Genomic DNA, 17,638 nt, shown 5'->3' with positions numbered 1-17,638 from the left:
AGATAAGCATGGAGGGAAGTCTATGGAAAGAGAGAAGTTGCAACAAAGCTTGAAGGGAGATCAAGCAATGAGATCTAAGGGAAGACTGGAGAGAGGTTGCAAAGAAGCCTAGAGGGAAAGCCAAGTAAAGAGAAGCCTACAAGTAGCAAGTACCATGCCACTTACAAGGTTCAAAGTGGGGATGGTTGGTGAGAGGGATGGGGAAGTCAAGGGACAGTCAACTGGAGGGGGTGAAGTGAATCGGAGTTTAAGATGCAATGAATTCAAGTAAGAGGGAGGAGTGAGCAAGACTAAAGGACAGTGAGGTGGAGTAGAGTGAGGTAAAGTGACCGGCAAAGAACATGGCTGAGAGCAAGACACAAAATCTAGATACATCTTTCCCTCAACCAAAATTTCCCTTCGAGGAGAGCGAAATCTTTGCAGAGAGTCTCTGCTTCTTTCCAAGAAGTATCTGGAGAAATCGTTCTGGACAATTCAGAATACCCCTACTGAAATATAATTTCTATCTAGAAAGGAAAGAAGACTAGAGAAACTAAAGTATCTCTAGAAAGCCTAGAGAGAAAAACACCACGAATCATACAACCTTGTTAATTGCAATTACAAAGGAGGAGTTGATGACTATTTAGTAGAAGCCATCTTGCATGTTGCAAAGATTTAGGACCTGCATAACCACATGGAATGGATAACAGGGAACACAGAATGTAACTAGAACAAGGAGGCCCCATTTCGAGAACAGGAGAAAGAAGGTGAAGTCAAAAAATGGATATATTTAGGATTTTCTCATGTCTACAATAAATAGCTTCACAAGTATTGAAAGACACTCTCAATGCACACTCTAATATCATATTGCACTACTAAAAACAAAATGAATGGTGCACGATATAGTAAGATGAGTGAATGCTGCAAAATAAGTACACATAACCAAAAAATGTCAAATGAGTAAAGACTCAAGCCATAATTTACAAATGCCTGAAGGCTGAAGTACAGATCATATCAACATGGAAGAGTGAATGCCCAAAACGCAAGGCCAATAATAGATACAAATATAAAGTCTAGACTCTAGCTACCAAAACAATGCCAAGCGCTCAAGGGCTCCTAGACTACTCGGAGATATGAATGATAGCATCTCATCTCCCACCTCACCACTGCCCTCCATTGCATTGCCTCCCCAAGATCTTAGACATGCCCTCATATATGCTTCTCCCCTAGCTTCATCTCCAAATAAGTGAAGGGATTGGCCTTTGCACTCGCACTCTTGCAAAGCATACACAAGTTTGCACTGACACATTAAATATCACGTACTCCAAGATGCTCCTTTGGACATCATTGGCCTCCCTGTCATTCTCCTACCCACAACCCTGAAACTCACTGCCCAACATAGTCATCCTAAAATGTCAGCAAGACCTTATAAAGCACTGCCTTTCTCTCCGATGGTTGCTCAATGTCAAACCTTTCCTCAAGCATACAATCCTCTTGAGAATACACCTTAACAAATCTTTCCCAACAGGTGCGGAATGCAGATTTTAGTATGATCGTTGCCCTCTCTTGCCTGGCACATGTCCAAACAGACACATTGAACCTTTTAAAGAACCAATCCAGAAAAATTGGCATCTTTTTTGACAGCAAGATTTATGCAATGCCTCAACGAGACATTGACCATCCTGAACCCAGGAATTTTTCTGCCATGCTGAGATGCTTTCCTTTTATCCACTTTCCCAAAAAGTAAACTATTGAAATCCACTATCAAAGCAGGTCTAGTCTCAAAATTAGGGTTCCTGGGGTCCTCCCATGGTGTGTCCCATACATCTTTTATACTCAACAATAAGAGAGTCCATAGGGTCCACAGGCTCATCTTTCATGGACTCTTTCTCGCCATGCCTATCTCATTGTACCATGTTGCAGTTGGCATGCTTAGCAATCGCTTGGTGGAAATATATAAATTCTATACCCTTTACTTTCATTGTGATACCACACAAAAGTGCACTTCATGCCCTTGTCAGCTAGTTTTATGCATTGTTTTCCAAGCACAAGAGATTTAACCAAGTCCACACAAATACACAATAGAAGATTTTCTAACATACCAAGCCTTATAAGGCATCACTATTTGCATATCATTGGACACATGGTTAATATGTAATTAACACTAAGCACACATATCAGCTTCAAGTCCAAAATTATAAGGAAATTCTATACTTTTACCACACACCGTGTGATTTTGTTGCACGGGGTAGGCATTGTGCATCAATGCTTGATATCTCTTTCAACCATAAACTCAAGGAATCTTTACACATGTACTCCCCCCATGGAGGAAAATAATTCTGACTTCAGCCGCAGAGGATATACTACTCATCAATGAATGTTACAAGTATAAATATCCAATAATTGAAAGTATCATCTCATAAAGATAAATTCTGTAAAGTCAATGACACAAGGTCTCTAAAGAGAACCATGGCACAACTCTCCACCACCGCTACAACCATGGACAATAAAACTAACTTTTATAATTGCAAGAACTAACAAGACAGAAATTGTTGAACATGTATGTATCTATGTATTTATTCAGCCATGTCACCTAGCATTCACTTAGGACTTGTCCAGGGCAAAATCTTTCGTGCTGAAACAAAAAGTTGCAGGTTGAAATGTTTCTGGGATGAGATGTTTCTTGATTAATCTGTGACCCGTAACAAAATACTAATGAGAAAGTATGTTACGACCATCTACTCTCGTAAGCTGCACTTGTAAACATCAAGCAGCATCTAAGTTGTTGTTCACACACTAAATAGAGCCTTTCTGTGAAAGCATTTCCAAGGAGAAAAATAATTCCTTACAAGAAGTAATATGCTTGCTAGAAGTACTACCAAAAGAGCAAATGTCAGAATTGGAAACTGCCATATACATGCTATGCACAAACAGATAATCACTACATTGTGTGGTAAATGCACGGTCCTTTTTAACACAATGGGCAGAAACCTTCTTTTCATTTATTTATCCCATTCCAACATCCATTTGTCCATGGAAAGTGATCAGACTTAACGCCCTTCAAGTTTAATCTGATATTTGCAAGAAGAGAAAATATACCTGGTAAAAATTCCCGAACCACCTGGATATAAGAAAATAAATAAATACACACTCAGTAAAGTGAGCCATTACCTGCTTTTATAATTAAGCAAAATACTTCTGTCCATTTGCAGAACACTCGCTTTTTGGATTTTTCATCTTACAATGAAAGATTTTCTACATGCAATACCTTGTTTTCATGCATTTTTCCATGTGCCCATGATACTTCTCCAATCCAAGGATTTTTATATTATGCTCTAATCATACTTGAGCATTGCAGGCAGTTTTCTTAAATAGGGTGTCCGTTTTTCACATTATTCCATTGTCTAGAATATATAGCGGGACAGGTACTTGGGTGGTTTATATCCTCTTTTTCTTGTTAAAAAGGTGTGGCTATGAACTGAACAGACCATGGCCGCCCCAATTGTAGAAAAACTGCTGCCAAAGCTCCCATCAGTCTTGAGAGTCTCCTTCTAGCTTCTCCAAGCGTCCATGGAGTGCCTCCCAAAGAGCTCCTGTACCTCCGATCACAATGGTATGGCCTCCAGTACCTGCCAACATGGCAAAGCCTCTAGGCCTACTGCAGTACATGAGCAAACCTCAATGATGGAGATCATATCCTGCACCTCTGCCTCACAGAGTAAGTGGTGGCCCTGACTAAGTGACTGCCAGTAAAAGGTCCCCCTTGAGGTACACCCCGAACTAGGGACTGCTTGATGAAGTAAATGAAAGGCACCTTTCCACACCAGCTATACTACCTTGTATGACCATAGGCAATGCTTCAGAGTCTCTAGGCACTGCCGTGGGCAGCACTTGCAGACTCCACCCCCTACTGATTGCTAGGACCCCGTGCAACACAAGTTCCAACTATTCCATAGGTGTCACTAGTAAGTCCTGCAGAAAGCATCCATGATACTATGGTCTTCCCAATGTGTGTTGCATGACAGGGCCCAATCCAGATCATCATGCATCAAGATGTCTCTACCAATCCAGGTTGTGTAAGCAAAGATTCAAAGAACCTCACTGGTTTCACTCTATCAAAAGCTAACCAATCACCCCCTTTCAAAGGAAAGAAGGTGTCTCTGGGGGCACTTCTGACTCTACCTACCACCTGCATTCCGATGCCCATAGTTGATAATTGTGTTGCCCACCCATGGCTTGGCTACAAAAGCTCTTGTTGAGGAAAGACTAGCCAATCCTATGGAATCACTACATCAATCTCCTTCTAGCCTCTATCCCTCTCTTACAACCTGCTACACATTGCAATACCTCTACATCCATGCCCCTATAGATGTCTCCCTACGCATGGATGAAAGGAGCAAGACCAGCATCCCAGCTAGCCCACAGGCCACTGGATGTAAATTCACCCCCACGGTGCATCTTATCATGATATCAGACCCAGTGGTTTCACATGACATATTGCATCTCAATCTCCTAGAAAATCGTGGTCCTCTGCTCTAGGATCTCACACATACTCTGCCAAGCATAGAGCATGCTCTAACAAAAGGTAGGTAATGTGGTCAATGTTGTAGTGAACATACCACATAGAGGGTCCGATCACAATCGGGGTCTGCATTCCTAGAAACCCTCCTGCAGGAGAAGTTTCCAAGTCTATTTGCCTAGAGTGAGCCCCCAAACCACTAGCTTGCTGAGTAGGGCTCAACTCTAGAACTCGAGATCAATCAGCCCCAATCCCCCTTTTGAACAATGTCAAATGAGGGTCTACGAGGCCACCTTATCACAAGAGTCTCTAGATCTATCTCAACTGGAGCACAATAAATTCCAAATTAAGCGGCATAATTGAGCAACACAAGGTTGTGAGAAACACCAACAAGAAGCTATATACCACATCTGGTTAACCACTAGATCCCTCCCAATAATGGAGAGTGGGCCATGCTCTAGTAGGTCAGCTTCTATCGGATGGAGTCTAGCACCGATACCATTCAATGGGTTGTTGTGTTGTCTAGTCCCACTTGGAACCCAATGTACTTGACTCTTTGTCCCCTTTGTGCCCATGTGAATCTCAAGTGGATGCCCCAATCAGTGTCGGAATCGAGGTCTGTAACAAAATGAATTGACTTACGCCAGCTGATTTTTGCACCTATTGTGGTGCAAAACACCTCCAATGTCAATCTCACTCTCTCCAACATCACTTTATTATTATCAACACAGAAGGCCGTATCATTTGTATACTCCAAGTCTTGCATCCTTACTTTTGTCTACACTAGCAACTTGAGTCCCATCAAAGCCAGCTATTCTTGATCAAACGAATAGGACACCATCTCCATGAAGAGCAGGAGAGGCAAGGAGCAAGGGGCAACCTTGTCTCACTGATCACTTTACGCAGAAGTCTACACCTCTTCTACCCCCTATTCTCACTTCGACTTGTAGCGTGTTGAGATCTCGTCAATCCACTATTAAGGAAGTCCCAATCTACTTTGTCGCAAGCCTTGTCTATGTCCAAAAGGATCACTACAATCCTTTGGCCACTATGTTGAGCCTACTCTATAGCCTCAAAGGTGAAAATGTTGTTCAAAACACTCCCAACCTAGACAAAAGGTCATTGATGATGTGACCAGCCTTCCTCCTCAAATAGGGTTGTCAATAACCTCATTAAGCACTATTTACAGCAATTAATAAATTCACAAAACTGAAATGCACATTTTACCATATAATCTTGGACATTGGACACCCTATTGACCCCAAAACGGACGCCCCTTTCAGTATTTATTTAACTTAGTTGAAGAATAAGTTGATGTACGATGGGATTCTTCCAATCCCTTTTGGTATTCCAACTCCCCTTGTTGTCCAAAATGACCAGCAAGTCTTCAATCTGATTTGCTCCTTGATTCGGGCAGCCATTTTGCCTTCAGCTACTTTGATGAAGATGAAAAATGCTCCAAAATTCATTGATTTGCTGGTCTCTCTACCTAAATTTGATTGAAAATAGCTTCAACCCTATTGAATCCAAGTCTTGGAGCTTCCAATATTTAGCACGCTTCTCGAGGTTGCTGTTAAACCCTAATTTCTGCTACACATTAGGGTTTACAAGAGAGAAATCTGAAACTTCTGGACCTGTGGTGATCTCAATGCTCTAATATTTGGAGCAAGGTTGTAGAAAGGCTGGGAGATGAGAGAGAATGCTGAGCAAAGAGAAAATTCATTGTTGCTGCACTGTCTCAACAGCTTGTGGATGCCAAGAGCTGAAGAAAATCAATCATTTATTGCTATTGCCCTGTCTCAACAGCCTGTAGATGCTATCACTTGTTGTTGACTTGTCTTTTCCTTCCCTTGGCTGCCTCAGAAAGGTTCTCCAATGGCTACAAATCAGACCAACAGCATCTCCTCCCTCCCTCTTGCAGACTGAATCCACTAAAATGCCCCTATCTAGCCTCTAAAGACGTTTTTCAGTCTTGCATGGGCATTTTTGACAAGTGGCAGCCTTCCCAAATGGTTTTTCAGTATCATCCATAATTAAATATTAATTTGTAGTCTTTAAATACTAAGAATTAATCTAATAATAATTTCGGTGCCTTGAAAAATAATTTGACTGGCCAATAATTAAATTGGCTAGGCAACTTCCATTTCCGAGTATCTCTGCACCATCTTTAACCATCAAATTGGCATTAAGTACCATTAAATACCACTTCTATAGTGTCACCAACTGACACTTATGGCCAAATGAATGACCTAAGCCAACAACTAGCACCAGATACCACCAAGTACCTATACAGCATAACTTATAGCAACTCTTGCCTTTGACATCCCCTGATTTCCTTGGGTCTCGGGCTCATAGATTTACTCTAACCCTTGTTACACATCACATGTGCAACATTTACTTAACCATGCAGTTAAAAATTAATCCACATGTTAAGTGAGGTTTCAAAAATACATGTCCTAATGACAAGTGATGTTTGGAAGGATCAGTGAAAGTCAAAAGTGAAGTGATTAAACACAATTGGTTAAGCTCCACATCATGTGATTGGAAAGTAGGAAGCCCTAATTACTACAAGGTACTAGTGACCACCCCATATCCTTTGTCTTTAGAGACATGACGTGTTCTCACACCTACTCTCTATAGCAAAATACCCAAGCCAAGACCGTCTCCTACAGAAAATGATATCTATAGAAGTCAATGGTGAGCCCCATCATCTCCTTAGTATAGGATCTCCACTCTCCTATAGTGATTGCGCAAGCTGCAGATTTGGTCTCCTAAGGTGCTAGGCTGGTACACCCCTAGAACAACTAACAAATGTATGCTCCAAAGAAAGCAATAAAGTGACTCTGAATAAATGCAAATGTCAGGTGTGAGTACAATAGATGCTGAAGGAGCGGATGGAACTAGGAACGATGTAGTCGGAGTAAAACATACGGCTTGAAGCAGAGGTAGCAAAAGCCCACACAGCCCTCCATGTGTAAGAGTCCAAGGTTGCAGGGTATTAAAGGAGTTGATGATGCAAGCAATCAGCAAGATGGAGTGTGTCATACTTGTACTGTCTCCAATGCAGAGCATCCAGTCAGCTCTCAAAGGAGAGGACTCGGAACTACTTATCCTCAATAGATATGAGGATTAAAGGAGTCGATGATGCAAGCAATCAGCAAGATGGAGTGTGTCATACTTGTACTGGCTCCAATGAAGAGCATCCAGTCAGCTCTCAAAGGAGAGGACCTAGAACTACTAATCCTCGATAGATATGAGGAACCATCTTGTGTTTGGCTGAAGTAAGCAGTCCGAGGACATCAAAACAGCATATTAATGGGTAGGATGTTGCGTCTCTGATGGAGATTTCTGTATGTCAGGTATGCAAAAATAGAATGGCTGCCCGGAGCAGCACATGGTAGTCTGAAGCAATTGTTTGGGAGGGAAAGAGGCTAGAACTGCTGCATGTTGATGCAGCGCAGTAGTATGAGCATTTGGCCAGCAATGTAAGTTGAAGAAGAAAACACACCAACAGCAGATGAGATTTAGCTGTAGACAAGTTGTGGCAGCAATACTTGGTGGCAGCAGCAGCAAAAAGGATCAGAGCAGTCATAGTGGGTTGCCACACTGTTTTAAGGTTGGACAGAAACATGTCATATCTGGAGAAGATGAGGGCAATGCAGACACTAATGCTAAAAGATTGGGCAATGTGGGATGATGGAACGAAGAGTTGCTCCCCCTAGCTCCCTTTAAACAGAGTCTTGCAAGCACTATAAATGCCCAATGATAACTTTTTGTGTTCTCCCTTTCTGGGGCTGTCAAGAAGATTTAAAAAGTCGGACAATACTTTTCTATAGCTTAACACCCCCTCTTAGGCCCAAAAAGAGAGCCGAAGAGGAAATCACAAGCAATGCTCTATTCCCTTTATTTTTGTTTTTAGTTTTTGGAGTCAAAGGAAGCAAAGGAGACATCTAACCTGAGGGAATGCTGCCACATGTGAGATAACTACTTGTAATCAATGATCAAGTGTGGCAAATAGAGCAATATTAGGGTCCGGGTGGTTGGCCTTCAGGGGAAGACATGGCGGCTCGACCCTTTCGTCTTTTGGCACGACCTCAAGGAGTGGTGCCTCTAGATCTGGGAACGAAGGCCACTTGATGAGCTAGAGTGGGATCCGGGAGTGGCTTTGGCTGGCCACTATGGTCGCCAAGAAGCCACCGAGGTTAGGGTCCGGGTGGTTGGCCTTCAGGGGAAGACATGGCAGCTAGACCCTTTCGTCTTTTGGCACGACCTCAAGGAGTGGTGCCTCTAGATCTGGGAACGAAGGCCACTTGATGAGCTAGAGTGGGATCCGGGAGTGGCTTTGGCTGGCCACTATGGTCGCCAAGAAGCCACCGAGGTTCCTGGAGTACACCGCCAGGACTGGCAAACACGTACTGATGCAGGAGGACATGGATTGGGCGCCATCATGTAGCAGGCACTGTGGGATAGTTGGAGGCCGAGGAGGGTTTCGTACTTTTTATGGCTGGTGGCACATGGAGGCTTGGCGGTGGGAAGCTGGCTTGCCCAAATGCAGAAGGAGGGAGTTTGTAAGTGCTGCACACAGCAGTCGATGGAAACCCCAAAGCACTGCCTTTGGTCGTATGAGGCAGCACAGCTCGTGTGGAGAGGAGTATGCCACATCCTGCGCCGCATAGCACCCAACCTTGGATGTATCTCTTGTTGGGTATTTTACTCACGCCTTACTTACGCCTACGCTCATATGGGAGTGTCGGTGATCAGTAGGACACTGGGGCACTTTTTACTCTCGGTAGGAGAGGTTTTTCCCCCCAGACTTATGGTCTTATTATCGTATGTACTTATGTGCTTATGTTACACACATTTGGGCACTTAGTGTGTGTCGGGTGTGAACACCCCCCTACAACCCTAAGGTTTAAGGGTTGTACTTTGTACTTTCAGATTACACTTATTCAGACTATTCTCTTGGGTGTCGTGCTTCAACTCTGTCTCTCTCACTCTCACACTGTCTACTGAATCTGGCTGTACCTTGATCCTCTGCTCTCACATTTGGTATCAGAGCGCTCCTCAGTCAGCAGCTAGGAGTCCCCGCTAGTTTTGCCCCCGAGTCGCCAGCTCCAGACCTGCCCTGACGACTCCTTTGCCCTGCGCACAGCTCCAACAGTCAGCGTGTAGCTCCAACAATCCCGACGCTACCTGTACCTGCACGCGCCCTGGCGCTGTTTCTCTGTGCGTGGCCTTTGCTCGAGTGTCCGTCTGCAGCACGCCACGTCAGCCACCAGTCTTGCTGTGACACCGCCTGGATCGTGCAGCCCATCAGTCACGCTGTCTGTGCCTCAGAACGACTGCCTACGGCCGCCTTGTAACATCAGCAGCTCGCGTGCTATTCGACAGCGCAGTCCTCGTCAGACGACGCCTGTTTGACCACCGTCAGCCCGCCTGCCGCCGTTTTAAAATCTTCACGTCAGCAGCCCGTCGCTTGCCCTATCCACGTCGCCTGCCCTATCCACGTTGCACGTCCTGTCCACGAAACCACTGCGACGACTGTCCTGCGCCCGCCAGTCAACGTCCTGCCCACCACGCGCAGCCTGCTCGTCTGACGACCACGTCAGGTAAAATTTTCAACAATTTTTTTTTTTAATTTCAGCCCAGAACACAGTTCTAGAAGCGGAGGTTCACACGCGGCAAGCACAGAACAAGTGCAGGGAAAAATTTCATGCAAATTTCTGGACTGGATCGTTAGAAATTTTGGGGCTTTTGTGTATTTGGAGGACAGTTGCATTTGGACTGCTGATACAGTCACAGAAAGATTGTTTTTGACAGAAATTTTGGCAAAAATTTTGGGGGTTTTGACATAACAATGTTGCATTGCACTGTTTGCACCTTGGGAAGCGTGCAGTAAAAGACAGTTTTCTGACAGAGTACGCCCTTGCACATTAATTGCAGAAACGTATTTGCTGCAATTTCTGGAAATTTGCAGATTTCCAGTTAATACTGCTTTGACATTGCTCATTTTGTCTTTGGAAATTTGTCATCATGGCAAATCAGGGAGGTGATGTCTTTACGTATGTATCCAAGGAAAACAGACTGGACGGAAACAACTATTCCCTTTGGTCATTCATGATGAAGAATGTATTAGTGGCCAAGAATTTATGGGATTATGTCAGTGGAGAGGAAACTCGACCGGGAGTTGTAGCTCCCGTTACTCCTCCTCCCCAAGGCGCACGCGGACAACGGGGACCTCAGCCCGCTCCACTTCAGCAACTTCCACCCAGAACTGCAGCTCAAAAAGCTTGGGATACCCATGATGCACAGGCCTTGTCGCTAATTGCTCTGGCAGTTCAGCGGTCCATCATACCACATATCCGTTCAGCATCTTCTTCACGAGATGCATAGTTAACTTTGGAGCATATGTTTGCAGGAAAGAATGAGACTCGGATCTCTTTCTTGAAGAAAGAGTTGGAAACTCTGAAGATGCATGAAGGTGATTCTATGCAGGATCACTTAAACAAGATTCAGGACTTGAGGGAGCAGCTCATGAATGTAGATGAGTATTTTTCGGATGCGCAGTTGATATCCACCACCTTGAATTCCTTACCTCCTTCGTACATGTCTTTTCATACTGCATTGAACCTCACCATGAGGATTGCTGAGCACCCACTCACTTTTATTCAGCTGGTTAGCTTGCTTCTAGAGGAGGAGCAAACACGGAAAAATAGTGGTGTGGATGCTATAGTCTCTGAGCAGGCTTTTGTGGCAAGACAGAAAGGCAAGAACAGCAAGGTTAAAAATGCTCCACAGAGTTCTGGCACTTCGGGCACATCGCAGAATCAGTCACAAGGGGGGACGCAAGCAAAGAAAGGAAAATGTCATTATTGTAAGAAGCCCGGCCACTATATCACTGAGTGCGGAAAGTGCATTGCCAAAGAGAAGAAGAAGGAGTCAGGAATGTCTGTTTCTACTACTCCTTCCACTGCTAGTGAGTCTGCGTCCTTTGTTGTGGACAGGGACTATTGTTTTTACACTTGCAGTTATGACATCGCTTGGGCCGATAGAGCACTTAGCTCTACAGAGGATGTTGACACTTGGTTCTTTGACAGTGGTGCTTCTAGACATATCACATCTCGCAGAGATTTGTTTGCTTCAGTTAGTGCACCTCCCGTTGGGAAATCGGTACAATGTGCCAATAATGCATCATACCCTGTTCGTGGTATTGGGGAGATTCAGCTCACAGCCATTGATGGCTCCATTCTCCACCTGCAGGATGCTTTGTTTGTGCCTGGAATAAAGAAGAATTTGCTTTCTATTTCTTCTTTGGCACGTTGTGGTATGCAGGTCACCTTTGATGATGACCGTTGCATGGTTCGAGAAAAAGAATGCATGACATTGGTCTTGGCAGGATCTTTGTGTCATGGTTTATATGAGTTGGATGCTCTTTCAGTAGATCAGTCAGCATACTTGACATCCACTCTTACTCCTGCTATGATACAGGCGGAGTTATGGCATGCTCGTTTAAGGCATGTAAACTTTGGCAGCTTGATGCTTTTACAGCGTACTCAGATGTTGGATGGCTTACCTCTCTTGGAGAGACCTCCTGAGCACTTATACGAGGGATGCATTTTGGGGAAAATGCATCGGTTCTCATTTCCCCGTGATGTTGCTTTCAGGGCAACAACCAGATTGCAGTTGGTGCATTCAGATGTTTGTGGACCTATGCAGACCATGTCATTGGGTGGTTGTTATTATTTTGTGACATTCATTGATGACTTCACACGATTTGCTGGGTCTATTGTTTGAAAAAGAAGTCAGAAGTGTATGATGCATTTTTGGCTTTCAGTGCACTTGTTGAAAACCAATCTGGATGCCACATTAAGACTCTCCATTCGGACCGATGGGGGGAATACATGTCCTCTATGCTGAATTCTTTTTTGCAGCAGAAGGGCATGGTACATCAGTATACTACAGCTTATACTCCACAACAGAATGGGGTAGCAGAGAGGAAAAATTGGTCACTCATGGAGATGGCCAGATGTATGCTGAAGGCAAAGAGCTTGCCTCATAGTTTTTGGATGGAAGCAGTCATGTGTGCTTGCCATATTTTGAACAGATGCCCTACCAAAGCCTTGAAGACCATCACACCATTTGAGGCTTGGAACAGCCGTAAACCTTCTGTTGGTCACTTTCGTACCTTTGGGTGTCTTGCCTATGCCCATATTCCACAGGTACTTAGAAGAAAATTGGACAACAAGGCTGTTAAGTGCATTTTTATGGGATATAGCAATGAGAGAAAAGGCTACAGACTCTATGATCCCGTTACTAAGAAGGTTTTTGTCAGCAGGGATGTTGTTTTTGATGAAAAATCAGAATTATCCTTGGCTGGTTTGGACACATATCAGGCTGCCCGTGATGTTTTTGAAGGGCTGCTGCCCATTACTTTTGGTGAATCAGCTGGGGGTTCACAAAATGAACCTAATGTTCAGCCAGCTGCTCCTATGGAAAGTGCAGAAATTCAGCCATTGGCTGATCGGAATATTCAGCATCATGCTGAAACAGAAATTCAGCAAGAGCTTGCACACAGCCAGGATGCTAGATAGCTACCTAGATGGTATTTGCAGACTATGCAAGATAGTCCTTTGGATGCACTCATGGCTGATCGTACTAGAAGGCAAACTCGTTTGCATGATTCAGCACATACTATGGAGTTTATTATGGCAGCAAGTACTTTTGATAGTGAAGAGCCTGAATGTTATGAGGATGCACAACACAATGTGCATTGGATGGCAGCCATGCAAGCTGAATTAGATTCTATTACTAAGAATCAAACTTGGGATTTGGTGTCCTTGCCATTTGGGAAGAAAGCCATTGGAACAAAATGGGTCTACAAATTCAAAAGAAAAGCAGATGGATCCATTGATAAATACAAGGCACGGCTGGTAGTTAAAGGCTACGCATAGAAAAAGGGCATTGATTATGAGGAGACATTTGCTCCTACTTCCCGTATGACGACCATCAGGTCTATGATTGCTTTGGCTGCACATTATGGTTGGACAGTCCATCAGCTAGATATCAAGACTGCATTTTTACATGGGGAACTTCAGGAGGAAGTTTATGTACAGCAGCCCATTGGTTTTGCAGTTGAAGGCTTAGAACATTTGGTATGCAAGCTCAAAAAGGCACTATATGGTTTAAAACAAGCTCCTAGAGCTTGGTATGAAAAGATAGATGCTTTCTTGCTTGGTCAGGGGTTTCTAAACAGCTCATCTGAGTCTACCCTTTACGTATGTAAAGAAGGGGGATCTATGCTGATTTTATGTCTTTATGTTGATGACCTTTTGCTCACTGGAACACATGCTGATCAGATTTCAGCATTCAAACCAAATTTGCAGCAAAACTTTTGACATGTCTGACTTGGGAGTTTTGCATTACTACTTGGGCATCCAGTTCATACATAATGCTCGAGGTATTGGGTTATCACAGTCACGGTATATTGGGCAGCTTCTTGAGAAATTTGGCTTACAAGATTGCAAGCCAGTTACTACTCCCATGGAACCTGGACTGAAACTGTCATTACATGATGACAGTGATTTGTTTGATATACATACATATGCTCCTGCAGTTGGATGTCTTATCTATCTATGCAATACTAGGCCGGACATACAGTTAGCAGTTTCAGCTTTGAGCAGGTATATGCATCAGCCACGTATGTCACATTGGCAAGCTGTCAAGCGTGTTTTTCGCTACTTGCAGGGTACTCGTTCTCTTGGGTTGCTTTATGCCAAGGGGGGACCACTGCATTTACGTGCTTACAGTGATTCTGATTGGGCTGGTGATTATGATACACGTCACTCTACTAGTAGCAATTGTTTCTTTCTTGGCACTTCTTGCATTTCTTGGCTTACCAAGAAACAATCCACTGTTGCCACATCGTCATGTGAAGCTGAATACAAGGCAGCTTTCACTACCACAGTTGAATGCGTATGGCTTAGACGCTTGCTAGCTGATTTGGATGTATCTGTTACTGAGCCTACTCCATTGTTCACTAACAGTCAGAGTGCCATTGCAGTGACACGGAACCCAGTGTTTCATGCTCGCACGAAACACATTGAGATTCACTATCACTTTGTCAGAGAGAGGCTACATGCAGGTGATATCAGCCTTGTCTATTGTCCTACCACCAGTAATAAGGCAGACATCTTCACCAAAGCTCTTCCTCGTGACAAATTTGAAGCATTTCACGATGCTTTAAATTTGATATCCTTTGGTGGCGGATGATCCTTGTACTCTTGATCACTCTTCACTCCAGGGGGGTTTGTTGGGTATTTTACTCACGCCTTACTTACGCCTACGCTCATATGGAAGTGTCGGTGATCAGTAGGACACTGGGGCACTTTTTACTCTAGATAGGAGAGGTTTTTTCCCCCAGACTTATGTTATTATTATCGTATGTACTTATGTGCTTATGTTACACACATTTGGGCACTTAGTGTGTGTCGGGTGTGAACACCCCCCTACAACCCTAAGATTTAAGGGTTGTACTTTGTACTTTCAGATTACACTTATTCAGACTATTCTCTTGGGTGTCGTGCTTCAACTCTGTCTCTCTCACTCTCACACTGTCTACTGAATCTGGCTGTACCTCGATCCTCTGCTCTCACATCTCTTGGGGTGCTTTCTGTTGGTAGGCCGTCACCTTCTGTATGAGGCTGGGATACAGGACACGATATTCATGATTGAGGCAAGGTCGTGCGCAATGGTGGGTTTAGAGGCTCTACCCATCAGCCAGGTACTAGAGCCCACAGTAGCCCACTCTGAGGTATGGGAAATCATAGGGAGTCTTACTAGTTGGCATATCTGGAAGGCGCACTGTCAGGTGGCTATCGCCGGAGAGAGACCTTCAGTACAGGTGACCCTAGCGGAGCTCTGGACCTCCATCATACACTCCCTTTGAGGCTGATGGGATCAGGTGCAAGGCGAGTCCAGGGCTCGTCAGGAGCTCTGAGGTCATTTCATGTGCACTTGGGGTGGCCAGGACCTATTCTTCGTGATGCAGGCAAGCAGCCCCAGATGGCGATACACCCCCCTCCATGGCTTCTTGCCCCTATCCCCCCCAGAACGCCTTGAGAGGCTTCTATATATGATGTATCTGTGACTCTCACAAGCTCCAGCCTGGTCTGTTGAGCATGAGCACTTCTTTGTATTCAGGTTTTTTCTGAAGTAATATAATTAGCCACACTTTATTTGTTTTTTTTTAAAAAAAGATAGAGCAATATTGCCCGATAGGCCACTCCATCAGACCAAGTAAAAGGGAGAATGTTTGTCTATACAATGGTTTTCCCTTGGAACGTGACCCAATTGGGAGCCAAGCCCACAACAATACTATGAAAAGGGAAATGGAAATTGAAACATGTGCAATCGGTTCTCACTTGAGGAGCACCCTCAATGGGCTATTCACATATTTAAGCACCCTTTTCCAAACAAATATGCACAGATCATTTAAGCACAAACAAGAAAAGATGTCAATGCCAAAGACAAATTTGATCAGTGAAACATGTATATACAAAGACAAAAAGCAGTACCTCTCAAGAAAGAAGGGCTCAACCAAAGGAGAACACACACGTCCAATAATTCCTAGCAATGTTAGCTATCAATTGGAGTGTTTCAAATAAATTGTGTTTCCAAGGGATGCCAACTCATCTCAAATCCCTCCACCTTGATGATGCGGTCCATGGTGGGGAAATCAAAGACAAATAGTTGTCTCAACCTCATCCGATGAGCAAAGGCCTTGACCTAGTAGGAGTTAGAAAATTTTGGGAAAGGGCTGAACAACACATAGGGTTTCTAGTGTTAGCTCTAAGAGAGAGAACTACGCAAGGAATAATAATTTCAAGCCAAGGTGAGCATAGTCAACAACCAAGTACTTCATGCATGGGGAAACCTATTAAAAGTGTACAGTTCAATCTAATAGTGTCCAATGGATCAAAGGTCAGAATACAAGCCTAACATGTAAGTACCACAAACTTCAAAGTTCCTTGATGACCAACATAGCGATGCTTCATTGAGATGCTTTTGGAGCAAGGCTAAGGGCGAAGGTAAGCTATAAGGGTGTGTCAAGAAAAAGTAAAAAATTTCCTGCAGTATCTAGCCTAAAAGGCCCTACTCAATGACTATCAAGGGGCCCAATAGACGACTAGCCTAAAAGGTCCTATTGGAACACTAGCCTAACCAACCTACAAAGTCTCCTAAATGACTAGCCTTATTAGCTTGACGATCCTATTGGATGACTAGTCTACCCACCTCAACCAACACATCTCATGACTAGCCTACAATAGGGCCATGAATACACAACACCTCCAACTTATACAGAGATGATGACATCTCAGAAGTACGCCTGCCAAGGGATTAACGACTCATCATGAGTTTCCGTAAGGAAGACAAGATGGGTTCGAGTGACAAAATCCATAAAGCGTCCAATGGATAAGTCAATCAACCCTTGGAGAGTTCCAAAAGGCGTTGTGGCTAAGAAGGTTGAAATACCATGTACCATTCAATCTTCACTTGCAGTGCATGGGATGGAGATAGGGTGGGGTAAGGTGTGGCATTCCACCACAGAGGATTAGCATTGATGGCCCTTCCTAGGCTCCAGCTCCAAACTGTAATGCAATTTGGATTAATTGAAGTTTTTCTGGCTTCGTATGACATTTGTCATCAATGTGGCTCAAAGTTTGCCTAGCCTTTGACATATTCATCATCAACATAGTCAAGCCTTTAGCAATGTATACAAAGTGTATACTTCTAGGGATATTATGCCAAGGAGGTTTCTTGGTTTGAGGATTTCCCACAGAGGAGTTTCCCTTTTCAAGACTTTCTTTCATTCCTTAGAATTCTTGCAAGCTGTCACTTCCCCTGGCTTGTAGGAGTAGTGAGAGAGAGTAGTCAAACAGATGAGCAGCAACATTGGCAGACAGATTGAGACACGTTCAGCGCATGGTACAGCATGTTCCCCTTGAGAGATGGGGAATGTCTCATACAATGGGCTAGATGAGGGCAACTGAGACACCCGATTTTACAGTCCAAAGCAAGACATTGCCTCAAATGGGAGATTTATCAACAGGTTCATTGGATAGCTAGATGCTTCCAACAGAC

General features: G+C 43.9%; 1 protein-coding gene across 3 annotated transcripts in view; it reads right to left on the bottom strand.

Annotated features, from left to right (window-relative positions):
* Positions 1–17,638, bottom strand: part of LOC148035063 (Sodium Bile acid symporter family) — a 226,298-nt gene that overhangs the window by 66,860 nt on the left and 141,800 nt on the right. For all 3 annotated transcript variants that reach the window (XM_087679972.1, XM_087679973.1, XM_087679971.1), the window contains exon 9: positions 3,079–3,100. In XM_087679972.1, the coding sequence (XP_087536098.1) occupies positions 3,079–3,100 (22 nt within the window). The remainder of the gene's footprint in view (positions 1–3,078; positions 3,101–17,638) is intronic.

Source organism: Lygodium microphyllum, chromosome 6 (assembly GCF_053477565.2).
Source record: "Lygodium microphyllum isolate KBCC chromosome 6, Lygodium_microphyllum_v1.1.10, whole genome shotgun sequence".
Classification (NCBI taxonomy): Eukaryota; Viridiplantae; Streptophyta; class Polypodiopsida; order Schizaeales; family Lygodiaceae; genus Lygodium; species Lygodium microphyllum.
Note: the sequence above shows the minus strand (reverse complement) of the source record. Positions and strands in the feature narration are given on the sequence as shown.